Source organism: Ascoidea rubescens (assembly GCF_001661345.1).
Source record: "Ascoidea rubescens DSM 1968 unplaced genomic scaffold ASCRUscaffold_3, whole genome shotgun sequence".
Lineage (NCBI taxonomy): Eukaryota > Fungi > Ascomycota > Saccharomycetes > Ascoideales > Ascoideaceae > Ascoidea > Ascoidea rubescens.
The window spans coordinates 1281898-1299771 of record NW_017962915.1 but is presented as its reverse complement, the minus strand read 5'-3'; the positions used below and the strand labels follow the sequence as shown (position 1 = coordinate 1299771).

Here is a 17874-nt window from a genome sequence, read left to right as displayed (position 1 = left end):
TTGGAATGTGTGTATTTGTTTGAGAAAATTGATCAATTTGGTTTTGAGACATATTTTGTGGTCTTACAGGCAAGAAAGGTTGAATTTTTGGTTGCTGTTGCTGTTGCTGTTTCTGTTGTTGAGATTGAGACTGAGATTGGGATTGTAACTTTTCTGCTTTTTCAACTCTTTTTTTTTCTGCATATTGATTTTGGACTTCAATTGGGATGTTCATTCCTCTCATTAAAGAAAGTTCTTTCAAAACCTGATAGATATTGGGACGAAGATTTGGATTTACATTAAGTAAGATTGTTATCATATTTTTCAATCTCACAGAATACTGAGGATGATGAGGAAAAGCAAAAGTGCCTTGTAAAAGTGCCATTTCCCCACCGGATTCGAAAGGCGTAGTGTAATAACATAGTTTATACAAGAAAACACCTAATGCCCAAATATCTGCTTTTTCATCTATAGGAAATCCCTTGGTTAAATCGATCATTTCAGGCGAACGATATTGAGCAGTGGTGTGTTGTAAAATATCCGATTGTAGCATTTTGAATTCTTCAGGATTTTGAGGAGGTCGTAATATCCCACAGGCTGATCCAAAATCGCATAGTTGGTATTCATCTTTATCATTGATCAATACGTTTTCAATTTTGATATCACGATGAACCAAAGGAGGATCCAAAAAATGCATTTGCAAAACACCAAGGGTGATTTCGTACATTATTCTCAAGACTTCTGCTTCCGACAATCTCGTTGTTAATCTTGTGTTCATAAAGTCAATCAACCCATGTTTGGAACAATATTCCATCAAAAGCAAAACTTCATAGCCTTGAGAACCATCAGAAGATATCCTCGAAGCATGTGAGTCGATATAAGAAACAATGTGAGGTTTTCCTTTCAATCTTTTCATGGCTTCAACTTCAGCTCTAAGAATGTTTAATAACATCTTGTTTGGAACAGCAACTCTCTTCAAACAAACAACTTCATTCTTCGAGCCGAGTGGAGGTTTAGGAGAAACAATATTGCAAGTGTAGACATGAGCAAACCCACCTTCAGAAATATACTGAAGTATGGAGATTTTGTGGGAGCCCACTGTTAGTTGTGTCCCTGGAGGGTAGGCAGTTTTGGGAGCAGGAGCCATTTCAAACAGCTGGAAGATTGGATTCTGGTGCTGGTGGTGTTTTATCGGTTCTGTCAGAAAGATGAGAGATGAGAGATGATATACACAACTGTCAGTTTCTTTTAGTCTCCAAATCGGGGCTGGAGTGCAGCCGTAAGTTCAGACCGTGTGTGACTACGAAATACGGAGCTACAACATACGGAACGTCGTAGAGAACGTCAGTCGGTTGAGTCGGATATGAGTCGGATGGTGATTCTGCCCCACAGAGATGCAAAAAATTGTCTTTTTCGACTTATGAACAACTTATTTATACAGTCTATACAGAAATATAACCAGACCAAACTTGGGACAAATTAAAACAAACTAAAAAAAAAATAAAGAAAATCCTAGGGAAATAACAAATTCAACAAAAAAAATAGTTGAGCCAAACCTCAAATAATCTTTAATTATCCTTGAATCCACTGGATGAAGAGGTATAACCAGAACCATCTTCGCTGCTATAGTAATCTTCTATTGTCTCCAACGCAAAATCAATAGCTTCCTCACAGTTCTCATTAAACACATCAGTTATGTTATCACTGTGCTCACTTTTAATCACTCTACCAAATTTTTTCCGAAGCTTTCTATTACTGTGGCCTGTTCCAAAATGGTGATGCCCATTGCCATTTGAATCGTTATCACCATCAAATACTGGATGCTTATTTGACGTGAAAATTAGCGAATTTCTGTAAAACCAATCAACCAATGTTTCGTCCAAAATCGGTATTATTGTTCGTATATTGTTAGTCGAGTCTAAAAAGTTGACCGCACAGCATCTTTCAATTTTCCCTGTATCAATTAATCCATTGGGAATTTTGCTTTTGGTACTCTTTCTATAGTTATTAGGTTTAACATCGTTATTAAATGATGTATTTACTACTAATCTGTGTCCTAACAAATGCACAATACCAGCATACGATTCTCCAATTCCAAAAAACACTAGGTTTTTCAAGTTTTTGAAAAATTTCAAATAATTGTCCCAGATATATAACATTAGCTCTTGAGAATACAATACATTACTATATTGTTCATTTTTGTTGGTATTATTTAAACCATTACTTGATTGTAAAAAAATAGTTGATGTTGGTATACAAACGTCAATTAGTCCATATTTTTTCTCTGTCACAATCCAATTATATAATTTATTCAATGGATTAACAATCACAGATGATGATAATTCAATATTTCCAAATTTGGGCTCAATGTATCCCCACACTTCTGCTGGATCATGGACTACCATAACAATAGTCTCTTCTTTATATATATCAACAGTAGAGAGAATTTGGTCATCAAATTGGGTATTGGATAAAACATGATATGTTGTTGAGCTTGAGACAGTCTTATTTTCGCCTAAATCATTAAATAATATCGGCAAATTAATTAATCCATACTTTTCATGTAATTCATTAGCTTGATGTGTTCTAACTGCATCTTGTAAATTGGAATAAATTGATTCTTGGAAATTATTCTGTTTTGATTTGTTATTTTTGTGTTCATTGTTTTTATCTTTATCCTTTTCTCGTTTGTTTAAAGTATTATTATTGTTATTACGAGCATGATGCGAATTGATTTTTGGTACCAATTTCGTGATATCATTAATCAAGCCAAACCCAGCTCTCATGCACTTCCAATATTTTGATTGTTGTTTCAGAACTTTATAAATAGTTTCGATTGCTTCCACACATGGAATTGTACTTTGCAAAAGATCAGGAGGCTCGCCAATCAAAGCCTTTGTTACTGCTAACGCACTGATACTTATACTGTTTAAATTATAGCCGCCTTCAAGGGCAACACAGAGATTTCCCTTGGCTAACGTTTTCAAAAAATCTGTCATATGTCCATAACATCCAGGAGAGACATGGCACTGACCAATTAAATCACCATCAGCTGCATCAAAACCAGACGATATTATAATTAAATCAGGATTGAATTCAAACAAAATCGGTAGCACCACCTTGTTGAATGCATAGATATAATCGGCATCTTTCATTCCAGTGATTGGCCAAGGTATGTTAACATTGAACCCTTCACCTAATCCTTCACCACACTGATCGTAATCTCCAGCTTTTGTTCCGGGATAGTACTTGCCAGATTCATACCTATGAATCGAAATGTATAAAACATTTGGGTTGTCATAAAAACATTTTTGAGTGCCATTACCATGATGAACATCCCAGTCAACAATTGCAATTTTCCTCACTGATTCAGGATAATTTCTCAATATATTTTTGGCTGCTACACCAACATTAGAAAAAAGACAAAATCCACCTGGCGAGTTGGGTTCGGCGTGGTGCCCAGGGGGTCTTACGATTGCAAAGGCATTTTTGACTTTTCCTTCAACCACTGCTTTGCATGCCTCGATAACTCCACCACAAGATAGTTTGGCACATGTGAAGGAATCATGATTAAAATAAATCGAGTCTCCTTTTTCTGTTTCTTTCAATAAGTCCTTTTTGGACATTTTCTGTGTCGATTCAAGAAATTTGAAAAGATCTGAAGAATGAACCAATAAAATTTCTTCAGCTGTAGCCTCTCTTACAGGAATCTTGACCATCAACTCGCCAAAATCATCTGAGTTACCAGATAAAGAAGGATCATTGATCAATCCATTTTCCACCAATATTTTATATATACGATATATTCTTCTTGGATCCTCAGGATGTGGATCAATATATTCGTAGTAAGAAGTGAATAGTTTGGCATGATATCGCATCCTAACGTCGTAGCAAAACCCTGTTTTCAAAGGTGTGTACGATAGCTTTGGTGAAACAGAAGGCACTATAATCGCCTGTTCATTGACATTAAAAATCTTGCTCAACACATTGTTATTTTGATCATTGTCGCTTGAAATTTCATCAGACTTCAACTTCCTCTTTTTGGATCCTATATGCAGTTGGTCCAAGGGAGTTTCAGAGAACAGAGGTTCAGCTTCAGTCATCACTACATCAGCAGCTGTATCTAACAATTGCTCTTTTTGAGACATCCTGGCGTCCACAGAGGAGAAATGAATGGTTTTCAGATGATTCGATAACTGATCGAGTTGCACTTTCAACTATCTTCCAGCTACCTTAGAGAGGTGTGGGTTACCCGTCAGATGTCTTTTTAGCGCCGCATTGTGATGTATAATTGCGCAAGGCCAGCAGTGTGGAATCAGAACCGCTAACCGAAACGAGACTTGTGGCTGGTGATTGGCTGCTTGTTTCTGCACAAGATGCAGCACTTCGGAAATACCTCCAGGAATTTTGGAATTGGGTCGGATTTCACCAACCAACTACTGGTCCTTTGCTTTGTCCCTATTATGTTCCTTTTTGTTTCTGTTTGGAATAGAGCACTCTTCCATTGTGACTTTCAAAGCTTTGAAAATTGTAATATTATCATGATTATTTAACAATGTTATCGAGGTTATTTGAAGAAAAATATTTTGAACAGCTCCTTCCAGCAACAACAGAGATGTATATTTGCAATGGCAGTTGATAGCATTATTCATTTTGAGTATTTATTGATTTATAATCTGATATTCAAACGTTCAATGAACCTTTTCAATTTTTATGTCACGAATTTTTCAGAAACAATAAATATTTCAATAGATCTATAATCACAGCAATTTCAATCTTTTTAAGAATTTCAAAAAAAAACACTATTTAATGTATACATTTAACTCCTTTTGTTCAAAAATCAAAACCGTATAAATTTTAATATCTAAAATCGAAAAAAATAAAAATATCATAAATAAAATACAATTATACCTCAATGTGTTTCCTTCAAGTATTTCTCAAAAATACAAGTGAGTCAAGTTTTTAATTGTTTGGAGTTGAACTTTCAGAGATAAGGCTAGTAAAATGTTAAAGTATAAAAAAAAAGTATAAAAGAAAGTATAAAAATCAAAATTCCTGATAGAAAAAGATAGTTAAGTACTAAAACTTATCGATTTGATTATATATACTATAAATTTTAACTCGTTAATAATTGACAGATGATATAGATGAGAAATCAACAATACCAACCAATTATTGACAAAGATCAACAAGAAGAGATTAAGTTTAATCTGTGTTAATTACCTCATAGTTTTGACAGAATTTTCGTTGCTTTTGATTATAGATATCATTATAATAAGCATTATTTTTAAATAATTCTATTCATAATTACTTCCAAATTATTATGCAAAAACTGAAAATAATTACAGCTCCATTTGCATTTCTTCTTTATAGCAAAAATCGATGCATGCATTATTGACTTTTGCAGTTTTTGTTAAGGATTCATTAATATGGTGCTTCATGCATTGGTGCATGAAGAATGCAACGATATATACTGGGAACCACTATTACATCAATCAATAGAACTGGAATAGAACAGAACTGGATTGTCTATATTAAATATAAATTTGGAACAATAAGAATTGATATGACTCTATTTACGGTCTACCATTTTTGCTCTCTTAGTTTTGCAATGATTTATACTTGGGGGCAATAAGTTTCTTATAAAAGAAAATATTGGTAATTGGTGTCGAAAACAACCATTTGTTTATTTGACTTCTCTTTTGATTTGTGTTTATCTTTTTTTCCTTGCTTTTTTTGAAGCTGCAATAAATCTTGTGAATATTGAATCCTCAAAAACAATACAGCTCACATAATACATTTCACCCTGAATAAATCATCTTCCACAGAATCGCTTGTTTTCTTTACTAACCCAGAAAGTATTGGGATTGAGTGTATAAAATCTAGCTTTCTTGCTGATTGAATTTACGAGTACTACCTGTTAAATAATTAAATCCTATTTTTAATGGTTAGCGAGCCCAATTAAGTTGGACTGAGGTGGATTATTCATAACTGAAGTTGAGATAAAATAAAATAAAATGTATTAAAATGAAATAAGGTAAATGGGGTTTGGGACTTATAGTCTTTAGACATCAAACTTATTATCTGTTTATATTTGTAATTCTTTTTGAAGAATTAAAAATTTTTTGGGTTTTTATTAGCCCAATTAGGCTCGAATGAATTAGTTTACAGTTTTTTTCAATTATAATATGTTGACCAAATTGTAACAGAAACTTAACTGATACTAAATTATCGTAGTTTATGAGAATATTCTTTAAAATTAAGTGGGATAAAATGGGATTTTGTAATAAATATCAATCAAAGATTACAATTAGAGGTTGAATTAGCCAACTTATGGAAAAATCTTCTTGTTAAACTACAAATATAATTAATTTATTTCAGTTCCAAAGTATTTTTAATGAATTTCATTGAGTTTTGAGTTTGTACTCTATATTGTCACCTTAACTGAGACTAATTAAAAATACTTTCTACAACGTTGTTTTTTAATATTTCCAAATTAAATAAATTATTATTTGATTATGTCTTACCTTTAGAAGTTTGATAATCCATCAAGCTAACCATTATATTTGCTTCTACAGAAAAGAATAAATAATCTGTTATTGTATTAATTTCAATCAAATAATATAACAAATCTTTTTCAAAAACTTTTGTTTGATAAATCAATTAAAAATATACCATTAAATTGTTAAACAGTTTGATCAACTAAGCCATTTAAACAGCTAAATCTGTTATTATCTATTTTTCAATTGATTTCTTACTAATTAACTTTTACAACAAAGTTTTTTTCAAAAAAATGAGTAAATTTTGTTGTAAATTAAAAAATAGTTTTGCAAACTAAAGAGAAAAATATTAAACCAATTTTTCTGAAATAATCGATATTTAAGAAAGGCAATTTCTTGTCTGCATTTTAATCAAATTTATTTTTCAATAGCTTAATTAATATAATTTGCATTATTACTAAATCGATTGCTGCTGCTTTAGTTTGTTGATTCAATTGAAAGTTATTAACAGATATAATTATTTAAGCTCATTAGATTTAATTTTTGCTATAATTGCTTTTTATAATGAATTCATATCTTGTTGAAATGGTTTTAAGTGGAATCCTTGAAACCCTAAAAAATCCCAAACCCGATGACGTATATTTATTTAATTTATATTTGTATTTATTAAATATAAATATAAACAGTTCTTGTCAAAATTCACGTAAAAATGAAAAATCATCAAAGGTAATAGATAATGGTATTAGTGAATATAATCATGATAATAAAACTATCTGTCCTAAAGATATTTGTTTAAAAAAAGAGATTTATTTTAACGATCTTCTTCTAAAAGAAAAGATTAAATCAGAAAATGAACCATTTGATTTTACAAATTATGATTTTGGACCGTTTAACGAGTTTGATGATTTATTTATTCCTGAATGTTTTGAGACTCGCAATAATGATAATGATAATGATAATAATCTTAGTGATAACATGGGTGATCTTGGTAATTATCTTAATAAAATTTTTGATGATAATGTTAGTAAAGATCTTGATAATTTCAATAATAATTTTGATGATTTTGATTATTTTGATAATAATCTTGATAATTTTGGTAAAGATCTTGGTAATAATGTTGGTAAAAATCTTGGTAATAATTTTGGTTGTAATAAAAAAAGCAATTCAGAGAAAAATAAAAAAACCAAACAAACCCTTAAGTATGATACTAAATATAACAAGGATTTCCACTGCAGACAACCAATAAAGAGAAGAACAAACGAACTCTTAGGTAAACCATCAAAAAAAGTCAGTAAAATATCAAAAAATAAACAAACATTAAAATATAAACAACAATCAAAAAATAAACAGTAAAAATTGCTTATCAAAAGCAAACTCTAAGAGTTGAAGTAAAACAAGAAACGTTTGATAGCTAATAGTATCATATATATATAAAATTACATTCTATTATCAACAAGTCGAGCTGGAAAAATATTAAATCGAAAAGTTTATTATTGAAGAAGTCATTCTAATACTTTAATAGTTACAGCCGAAAAATTTGGAGTTTTCCAATAGATGTTTGTTTTCATTGATATTTCACGGTTAGATACTTGTAGAGATATTAACAAATAAAAAGTAAATATCTAGGCTTTTTTAAAAAATCGAATAAAATTATAATTTAAATGCAATTATTATTTAAAGTTTTTGGTTTTACAAAAATTTTGAAGATACAAAAATAATTACTGAATCAAGTGCAAAAAAATTGGATTAGTATGGTATTATTTCTTAAAATAATTGTTTTTAAAGCTCATGTTTTGAAAAATATACGAATTTGGTATTTATTAACAACACTATTTTCAATAATTTCTTAGAGCTAATCCTATAAAATACAAAACTACAACTGTGAGATTAGCAATATCTATAGAATTTCAAACCTGTAAAACCTTTTCCAAATATAAATTAAAGAATAGTGAACAAAATAAGGAAATAAAAAATTAGTGTTTTGGGCCGAAGTGAGAATCCTTTAGATGGAACCCTTGGATGTGTCAAATCTTTCGGCCGCAAAAACTATCTTGGAAACCATCACGATGCTATCTGCTGAAACTCTCATAATGTTGCGTTTTATTGATATTCAAGATAAATTTGATCTTCTTGAGAAAACCTCGTTCAACGAATGCACTCAGAAAGGACCCGGTCATTGAGATTGAAGTCTGGAAGAGCCCAAAGAACTATCCAGCTGTTTATGACCCAATGTTCGCTTGAAACTTGAAGCGTGGAACAAAAAACGGAAACGGTTCGTATATGCATATCAAATGCGGCTGTATGCCTATTGTGCACACAAGCGCGGTTGAAAATCTGCACATGCGATTCTATGTAGTGAAGTTTCAATTGAGACTAGGGAATTTTCCACCTGCTCGATAAGAACAAATAAGTAGAGTGAATTGAATGCTCCTAAAGCAACTAAACCAGTACGATTATATTTCAATTTTCAGGTGGCAAAATTGATAGCCAAAATAGCGAAAATCAGTCAAAAACCAATATAAAAAAATGCAAATATAGATTGGGATTGAGAATTTCCAATCTAACCATAATCATCATATTTGAATTGAATATTTTTTTCATCAAGATGTTTTTTAGTAATTATTGGTAATTTTTATTAGAAAACATAATTATAAATTTAGCTTCTATTTAGTTCATAGAGTTTTTTAAACTGTTTATTTTCGTAGTTTGCTTTATATGCATATAATATTCTATAATTTGTTCAAATCTTTAAAATAATTAGTTATCAAGAATAAAAAATTAACCAACAATCTAATTACAATGATTTAATAATTTTCTAGATTTGATTGTTTAAAAACCATTTTTCTGTCTGAATCTACAGAAAAAAGGATTTTAAATTTATCATCGTGATTGTGAATTTTTGATTGATTTAAATCTTAATATATAAAATCTCTGGTGCTTCAAAATAATTCAGCCAATTTTTGTGAATTAAGTTTTTTACCAATAATATTAAAAGCAGTTGAAATCTTTAAATTTTAAACAATAAAAAAAGCAATGTACTACAAAAAACAATATTGGATTAATAATCAATTTTTGAAAATAATTTTCAATTATCAATTATTCCAATGTGATTTTCAAAGAAAACAAAAAATCAAAATATAAAACATTTATAAAACTATTTTTTTTTAAAATCTAGTAGAATAATAACTTTTAATTCACTGGAAATTACTATGAAATTTTTAAAACCCGTATTATGATAATTTTGAGATCAATTATGAAAAATAATTTGTAAATGACCACAAATTTTATCTTAACTATTAAGAATTAAATGATCAAATAAATAAACAATTAAATAGTTAATAAAGTAGTTATCAGATTATATTAATACTAAAAGTGCTTTATATATTCAATAATCTTCAAGTGAACAAGATAGTAATTGGTTTAAACACAATTACATGTTATACTTTGGATAAATATTATAATATCATTGTTTTTTTTAAATATTGAGCTGCTTTTATGCTATTTTTATGATGTTTTTTTTTCTGATTATATTAAAATTAATATTAAAAGCATAAACTTGAAGGAAAACTTTATACAGGTCAGCTAATTGCTTGCAAACTTTCTCTCGAAAGCTCTCCCCATCTAAATTTTCTAATTTCCTAATTTGGCAAAAATCAATTATGTGATTTTTTCTTGAAAATTTTTTCACTCTACCAAACTCGTAAAAAAAATCTGTTAAAACATAATAATTATTTATAAAATATAAATTTCTCATAATATGATTATTAAACTTAGTTTTTGAAAAAAAAAAAAAAAAAAAATTCAGCACCTCTTGATTAGTGTTTGTTCAAACTACTGCTAGACAAATTCGCTTTGAACAGTTAACCAAACTGACACGTATTTAGATCTAATTGTCCAATATTTTCTATATTATTAAAATTATAAACCCATTAATTTCAATTCCAATTCAAAAGTTATTCTGTTAGCTAATAAAATATAAATTTAGTCAAAAAGTGAGAATAATACAAAACAAAATATTTTTTTATAGTTAAAAATGTAAAATAAACTTAGAAAACAAAAATACGATAAATCACTTTGAAGGGTTCGAACTTGTAGCTTTGCTTTAAAAAACTATTGAAATGACAATTTAAAATGAAGTTTATTCTAACTCCAGTATAATAATCAACTTTTACTCAAAATTCAGTGTTTTGTAAGCAAAATCAATAAGATCAGCAGACAAACTCAAAGTCTTTAACTTTTAGGCACCAACAAAAGTTAATTTTCGCTCTCGTCCGGGATAATCGTTAAAACAAAGGAAGTGTTCGGTAATAAACGAACGTAAAGTAAGGGTAACACTATACAAAAAATAATATTTCAAAAGCCGGTAAAACTCAGCTAGACGTAATGTCATGCAATGCGCGTGTGTGTGCTTTCTTAACTAAACTCGGATATTCAATCAGACCAAAACGTCATATGCTGATTTTACAATACAACAACAAATCATTTCAAATTTGGGACCTTCAAAGACAGATTTATTACATCTTGTCATCGGTTTATTGAAAAAATTTAGTATTTGTATGTACCTACTAAACAGTCAAATCTTTTCCAAACATAATTGCTCCTACAGAATCCTCACTTCCATTTAATCTTCCTGCTCCTTTGATATATCCAATTCTATCAAATCCTAACGAGTCCCAAATTTTAAAACTAGCAGGATTGTTTTCAAACACTAGATTGAAAACTGAATAAGTGTAGCCTAGTAATGGTGCCCATTTAAGATAAACAACACCTAGGTTTTTGCCGACTTTGTAACTAGAGCCTCTAAAACTGGGATTGACTAAAAACCCAGCATTGCAAATATGAGAACAATGACCAGCGTAGTTTGGCCTTATGTAATGTGATCCTAAAAGAATGTCTTTCCAAAACAGCTTGTCCTTAATATTAGTGTCTTTAATTAGCAATTTGGTTTCATCATAGGTCCCTAATAACATAACGTTACAAAATGAACCAAACCAATAGTTTTCAAATTCTTCTTTGCTTAATGGAAAAAAGTATGGATATGTGTTGCCTTTTTCAATTTCTTCAGCAAATAAATCACTCAAAAATTCAAATAAAGATAGAGAAACTTCAGCTTTATGATCAATTGGATAACAAGTTGCTCTAGTTTTCCCATCTTCTAATGTGATCTCGACCGGTTCAGAGATCAACTTGATATTTTCACTTTTTAGTTTTTTCAATTCGGCTTCATGATTTTTACTGTAAGGAACAACACTTTGGCCTGAGGTTTTTGAAACCAGATTAGTACCCATTCTGTTTCTTTGTTTTTTTGTTTGTATGTATATGTTAGTAGTTGTTTTTTCAGAACAAGTGAGACCCAGAAGTGTTATAATTTTCTGAAAAAGCCCAAACAACCAAAGATAAAAGTGTTATTGATTAGTCATAATGTCCTGATCTTATAACTTCCAGAGCGGATACTGCCGTTTTTGAACGTGCCAAACCGTTGAGGATTTTTTCGGTTTATGGAGAAAAGCTTTGGGTCTTTTAGCGTGTATCTCACAAGTTTGTAATGAGAACTAGGACAGTAGTGCTATACCACCCTAAATGTTTCTTCGAAATCCTTATTTGAAATCCTCGATCAAAGGTGCTGGTATATTTATTTCCTGGATACCTGTTGTATTGGTGATAGATAAATATTTTTATTCTGTATCCAGTGTGAGTGGTTCTTCAATGCAGCCTGCGTTAAATCCATTTCTTACCAGAAAGGACTGGATTTTTGTGAATAAGTTATCTTTGAATGATCTAAACAATATCAAAGTGGATGATGTGTTGCTCATAAGGTCTCCTACAAATCCCAGCAAAATTGTGATTAAACGAGTTAAGGGAGTTCAGGGGGATGTAATCAGAACAAGATATCCATATTTAAGAAATAGATGTACTATACCAAAAAATCATTTGTGGTTAGAAGGTGACAATATTCGTTCGATTGATAGCAATACATATGGTCCTGTGTCAACTGGATTAGTTATTGGAAGGGCAGAAAAGATTATATATCCCTTTGATAGATTTGGTGACATTCCCCAAGGGGGAAGAGAAGCAAGATTATCAAAATTGCGTGCTATAGGATAAATTGAACTAATCATTTTAAAATGACTTTGTTAATTTGAATTTTTCTTATTCTAAATGGTTTGAAAGATATTTGCGTATGTTTTATTTATTTATTTGTTTATTCTTTTCATTTATTCATTTATTCATTTTTTTTTTTGTTTGTTTGTTTGTTTACTTTTTTTGTTTTTTTTTGCATTGTGAGACTAAAAAATTGATACAGGTTGATTGGACTATTTTAAAGATTAATTGAATTTTTGTTTTTAGCAGAAGATGTTTAGAAAACTATATAAATAATAAAAATGGTGGGAAAAATGTATATAATGACGTTATAGATTCTCGTTAAAGTAATGAAAAATTCTACAATAATCCTTTACTTTTGAATTCTTTCAACAAAGCGATACCCAAACCAGCAGGAGATGGTTCAACAACGACACCAGCACTCTTCAAAGCAGCAATCTTTGATTTAGCATCACCTTTACCACCAGCAACAATTGCACCAGCATGGCCCATTCTTCTACCTGGAGGAGCAGAAACACCAGCGATGAAGGAAACAACTGGCTTGGGAACTTTTCTAGTTAAATTGTATTGTTTCAAGAATTCGGAAGCGTCTTCCTCAGCAGTACCACCGATTTCACCGATTAAAATAATACCCTCAGTCTCTGGGTCATTGAGGAATAAAGTCAAGGCATCGATGAAGTTAGTACCTGGGAATGGATCACCACCCATTCCAATGACCAACGTTTGACCTAAACCAACTTTTGTGGTTTGATCAACAGCTTCATAGGTTAAAGTACCAGATTTTGAAATAATACCAACTTTACCTCTTTTGTGGATTGAAGATGGCATGATACCGATTTTGCATTGTTCAGAGGCTATAATACCTGGGCAATTTGGACCAACCAATCTTGTTTTTGATTGGGTTTTCAAGATTTGAGAGATTCTTAACATATCGTGTTGTGGAATTCCCTCTGAAATACAAACAGCCAAATCCAATTCGGCCTCAATTGCTTCTTCAACAGCCTTTGCTGCGATTGATGGAGGAACAAAGATTCCACTAGCATTGCATCCAGTGGCTTCTTTGGCTTCTCTTACAGTTGCAAAAACAGGTTTGTCCAAATGTGTTTGACCAGCTTTTTTTGGATTAGTTCCACCGACTATTTGAGTGCCATATTCTAAAGCTTGTTTAGCGTGGAAAGTTGCTTGTTTTCCTGTAAAGCCTTGGAAGATTACTTTAGTATCTTTATTGATTTTTAAATTTGGAATAGTGTCAGCGTAAGATTTCACTGTACTGGTTGTAGAGAACTGTCTAATTGACTTTGAAGCCTTTGTAAATGATTGTTTGAACATTGTGGATACAAATTGAAAAGGTAAAAGTGATATTATTAAGTGGAGAAGACAAAAAGGAAGGGGAAAAAAAAGTGATAGTATTAATTAAATTAAAAAAAAAGGCAGAGAAGAAGAAAAGCAAAATTTTAAATGAATAAATACAGGTAATTGATAAAGGAATTCTTTTTTAAATCTTTTTGTTTTCCATGTATTTTGTAGAAACAAGTAAATGGGAACAGAACAGTTCATCAGAAAACAGTGAGTTATATGAACAGTATATTACAGGCTGATATTAGAATGGATAAACTAGTTTGAGAAGACGAATGTGATCATGATTTTGCAAATAGTGTGCTAATTTGTGAATGGGTTATTGGGGAGTGTGTTTCAAACAGATTGAAGTGATAGTGTGATAATGGCTATTACCTTCAGAACCAGAATCCAAGCTAGTCCGAACGAAAGAAAAGACCCCAAATTCGCCCCACCATAACAGGTAAATGAGCCAGAATTGTCGAGCAAAAGAGCGTGCTGCTGGGTGTCGCCTGTTAGAAGAGGTTATTGTGGTAATCTGAGTGTGTTTTAGCATCAATTAGGGGACATGAGCTGGAATCAGGCCAATGGGAACAGAGCAGGACAAATATGACAATAGGGAACTGTTGTGAGTGGAATATGGTGAACGACATAAAATGGCTCATTTGAAGGTGGAATATCCAGCCAACGACCTCACTAGTCGTACTGGCGGCTTATTATGAGGATTTCCCGTCAAAACTGAGCACAATAAGTTGGAAAACATGGCTAGAAAACGAATTTATACAGAAAACCATCAATTGGTCAATGGCAAAGGACGCTGGCAGTAGGATAGTACAGTGAATCGAATAGAAGTTCATTTGATCCTGCGATGTTCCAGGTAAAAGACCTGAAAAAACGTCCTCAGGAAAAAGGGAATAAGGACAACCTGATTCTCCAGGTTTGGCAAGCCCACAACCTATCCAAGGCCATTGCATCAGTATATAATGGATGTCAGAGCAGAACAATATAAATTTGTCCCAATTGTTCTAATTCAAAGATAAAAAGTAACTGCGGGATAAATGCACAATAATGCGTCATGACGTAAAATTCGTCTATATGCACTTTATGCATTGATCCACCACGCTGGATATTCAGCACTGAGACCTCATCAACAAATTCTTGATTGAATAATGAACAATCATTGATAATAAATGAATCAATCAACTTTAACTAATATAAATAAGTTTAATTAAAAATCAGGAAAATCGTAAACTGGTTGAAAGTCATGCTACTTTTATAAAGAAAATAAAAATCAAACCAATTGTATTTGGACTTTTCGGAATAGTGAGTTTTATTAATTTTCAATGTATATATAAGTGAAAAAATAAGAAAATAAAAAATATTTTTTTTTTTTGTTTTCAAGTAAAGATAGAAATTTGCAAAATGAAATGTTTATTAATAATAATTAATAAAAAAGTATGATAAAAATGAATGATAAAAATGCAGAGAAGGATGAACAAAAAGAATTGAAATAAAATAAAAAACAATAAAACGAAAACAAAAACGAAAACGAAAATAAAAAACAAAGTAAACAAATAAAGCAGTTTAACCAACAAACAAATCAAATCCAAAAGAAAAAAAAGAAAAAACAAACCAAAATTAAAAAAAAAAAAAAAAATAGATATATAGGTTAAAATATAAGAAAAACTGAAAAATAAAGATAGAAATGATAGTGAAAGAATGAAAAAGAATAAATAAGAATAAATAAGAATGAACAAGAATAGCTATTATTTAATACTAAACTTGCGATGAATTAATATTGAATTACCATTCAATTTCCATATTTCCAAAAGGTTTACTTGATATCAATTCATGAACTATCGCATCGACATTTCTTATATATTGTTTTAATATTCCAGCTTTTTCTTCCATTGTTCTTCTAATTAGACCATCTTTGTAGAGGACTTTTGACTGGTTGAGGATATAGCTTTCATTTAAATTCATTTCAAAAGATTTTTCTATATTAAAGGAAGTTTCGGGAATTAGGTAAAAAAACAAGAATTCTAATATTTTGACTTTGATTTCTTTATTGGTTGATTTTTTGACAAACAAATTGCAGATAATTTTAATACCATCGAATTTTTCAAAATTTCTTAAATTCTTAATACTTCGAACTAAAGAGCATACTAGAGTTTGAATAGCAGTTGTTATAACTAAAGGTTGATATTTATTTTTAGGGGAATAATTTAGATATGATAGTAATAGTTTCATATTGCACTCTCGATTAAACAAGTTTCTTGAATTAGGGTGTAATAATAGTACACCTTGAAGGACTTTATGAGCCAAAATTATAAATTCTTGAGGATAGTCGTTTTTCATTGATATAAGATTGTTATTCAAGTTCATTCTGAATAAACAGGATATTATAGCAGAAGCGACGTTATATTCAAAAGTGTCTTGTAGCTTGATAAATTTACCAAAAATTGGGTCGTCGATAGTGGGGACTCTCCATAGTTTATGTGATTGATTATTCAACATGTTACTTATATTACTTTTATTATTTGTATTGTATGTTGAATTGGAGTGTATTTTTGTAGTTGAGTTTAAGGTGGAAGACAAAGATGACGAAGAGGATGATGAAGCAGATGTAGGTGAAGATGAAGATTTTGCAAGACATAGTTGGCCTAATAAAGCATCTAATCTTTGCAAACCATCATGAATTGAGGAAGGTTCAGGGGAGTATAATCTCTCTAAAGCATCATTAAGGTAGTCTTTTAGATCGTAGCTAGACATTATTGAATTACGATATGAAAGTGGTGATGGTGGTGATAATGATTATAACAGTGATAATGATAATGATGATGAGGCTGAAGATATAAATAAAGGAAAATAAAGGATATTTAATACCAATTCCTTTGAACAATAATTGATAAAAGATTTTGATTATCGATGAAAAAAATGAAACAAAAAAAAAACTAAGGAAAAACAATAACGATCTTTAAATATTAAATTGAAATGATTCCTAGTAGTAATTTAGTGTTTTAGTTTTTTAGTATTTTAGTACTTTAGTATTTTAGTATTTTAGTAATTCAGTAATTCAGTAATTCAGTAACCTGGTATTTTAGTATGTTATAAGTAGTAATAGTTCATTTCAAATGATTGAATTCATTAGATTGATATGGATCTTTTTTACAGTTGTTTAGGTTTCAGTAGAATTCTTTAAATTTCCCTTAGGCACTTTGCAGTCAAATAAGATTTGAACAAAAGGGTATTAGTGTATAACCTTGAAGAAAAGGTGAGCAAAAGAGTATAAATTGGTATAAATTGGCATAAATTAGATTAAAATTTATGAAAATAGAGAGAGATATGAGATTTGTGAAAAAAAAACGAAAAAAAACCAGCAGGGAAAAGATTCGTTGTTTGTACTTTTCCCAAAACGGCAAAGAGTAAATACCGGTTTGACAGAAAGAGAATAGTCGAATCGAAATTGCTAGACAATACATTTCGTTTTTTTTGTCCAAGGACTGCGAGTGGAAGAAAAGCAGGGATGGAGCGTGGAATCAGGCTCTTAAAAGAACTCACAAGAGCAGACTCACAGCAGTGACTCAAGAGCAGAGTCTAGAGTAGAGTTCAGCATCATAGACTGAAGAGCAACCGAATGGTAAATACAAAACAGCTCTAGACCACCAGAAATCACAAGATGGAGCCCAAACAGCAGAGTCCTCAGCCGCAACGTAGGACACAACAAAGGCCTGTAGAGTCGAGATCAAACAATACCAAGGGAGAATATACAAAAAAATATAACAAGAATGTGCTATTTTGCAGAGCTTTGTCGACAAAAAGATACACGACCTCGGAGAGGATCGAACTCTCGATCTTGAGATTAACAGTCTCACGCCTTAACCAGCTTGGCCACGAAGTCTTATCGTGTTTTTATGATTTGATATGCTATATGAGACTGATACTCGTTTTTTGTTTG

The 17874-nt window shown here is 30.8% G+C and overlaps 8 protein-coding genes and 1 non-coding gene across 9 annotated transcripts; 3 read left to right on the top strand and 6 right to left on the bottom strand.

Moving 5' to 3' along the window:
- Window positions 1-199: 199 nt before the first annotated feature.
- ARK1 (serine/threonine protein kinase ARK1) lies at window positions 200-1126 on the bottom strand (the record flags this gene model as incomplete). The annotated part of the gene is made up of 1 exon (XM_020190367.1): window positions 200-1126. A coding segment is annotated over one exon (927 nt), but the record flags the coding sequence as incomplete, so codon positions are not given.
- Window positions 1127-1547: 421 nt separating this feature from the next.
- On the bottom strand, window positions 1548-4082 carry HDA1 (histone deacetylase HDA1; the record flags this gene model as incomplete). Its single annotated transcript, XM_020190349.1, has 3 exons — window positions 1548-1897; window positions 1973-2599; window positions 2696-4082. 3 exons carry the CDS (start codon window positions 4080-4082, stop codon window positions 1548-1550), a joined length of 2364 nt encoding a protein of 787 aa, XP_020048973.1.
- Window positions 4083-7043: 2961 nt separating this feature from the next.
- ASCRUDRAFT_69441 (uncharacterized protein) lies at window positions 7044-7832 on the top strand (the record flags this gene model as incomplete). Its single annotated transcript, XM_020191672.1, has 1 exon — window positions 7044-7832. One exon carries the CDS (start codon window positions 7044-7046, stop codon window positions 7830-7832), a length of 789 nt encoding a protein of 262 aa, XP_020048972.1.
- A 3087-nt stretch (window positions 7833-10919) lies between these two features.
- Window positions 10920-11875, bottom strand: ASCRUDRAFT_74997 (N-acetyltransferase family protein). The gene has a single exon (XM_020192899.1). It carries the CDS (start codon window positions 11765-11767, stop codon window positions 11045-11047), a length of 723 nt encoding a protein of 240 aa, XP_020048971.1. The 5' UTR covers window positions 11768-11875; the 3' UTR covers window positions 10920-11044.
- Window positions 11876-11913: 38 nt separating this feature from the next.
- Window positions 11914-12825, top strand: IMP2 (endopeptidase catalytic subunit). The gene is made up of 2 exons (XM_020189119.1): window positions 11914-12658; window positions 12805-12825. Exon 1 carries the CDS (start codon window positions 12060-12062, stop codon window positions 12582-12584), a length of 525 nt encoding a protein of 174 aa, XP_020048970.1. The 5' UTR covers window positions 11914-12059; the 3' UTR covers window positions 12585-12658; window positions 12805-12825.
- A 95-nt stretch (window positions 12826-12920) lies between these two features.
- ASCRUDRAFT_32888 (succinate--CoA ligase [ADP/GDP-forming] subunit alpha) lies at window positions 12921-13910 on the bottom strand (the record flags this gene model as incomplete). Its single annotated transcript, XM_020190387.1, has 1 exon — window positions 12921-13910. The coding sequence occupies one exon, from the start codon at window positions 13908-13910 to the stop codon at window positions 12921-12923; it is 990 nt and encodes a 329-aa protein (XP_020048969.1).
- Window positions 13911-15562: 1652 nt separating this feature from the next.
- On the bottom strand, window positions 15563-16891 carry ASCRUDRAFT_74994 (cell division control 14, SIN component). Its single transcript, XM_020192898.1, has one exon. It carries the CDS (start codon window positions 16686-16688, stop codon window positions 15720-15722), a length of 969 nt encoding a protein of 322 aa, XP_020048968.1. The 5' UTR covers window positions 16689-16891; the 3' UTR covers window positions 15563-15719.
- Window positions 16892-17184: 293 nt separating this feature from the next.
- Window positions 17185-17825, top strand: ASCRUDRAFT_74992 (uncharacterized protein; the record flags this gene model as incomplete). Its single annotated transcript, XM_020192897.1, has 1 exon — window positions 17185-17825. A coding segment is annotated over exon 1 (228 nt), but the record flags the coding sequence as incomplete, so codon positions are not given.
- Window positions 17744-17817, bottom strand: ASCRUDRAFT_t37. The gene has a single exon. It is a non-coding gene; the product is annotated as a tRNA-Asn (tRNA).
- Window positions 17826-17874: the final 49 nt, after the last annotated feature.

Excerpts from the sequence above, each read along its gene's own strand:
- ASCRUDRAFT_74997 (XM_020192899.1), bottom strand. The coding sequence starts at position 11,767 with ATGGGTACTAATCTGGTTTCAAAAACCTCAGGCCAAAGTGTTGTTCCT.
- IMP2 (XM_020189119.1), top strand. The coding sequence starts at position 12,060 with ATGTTTCTTCGAAATCCTTATTTGAAATCCTCGATCAAAGGTGCTGGT.
- ASCRUDRAFT_74994 (XM_020192898.1), bottom strand. The coding sequence starts at position 16,688 with ATGTCTAGCTACGATCTAAAAGACTACCTTAATGATGCTTTAGAGAGA.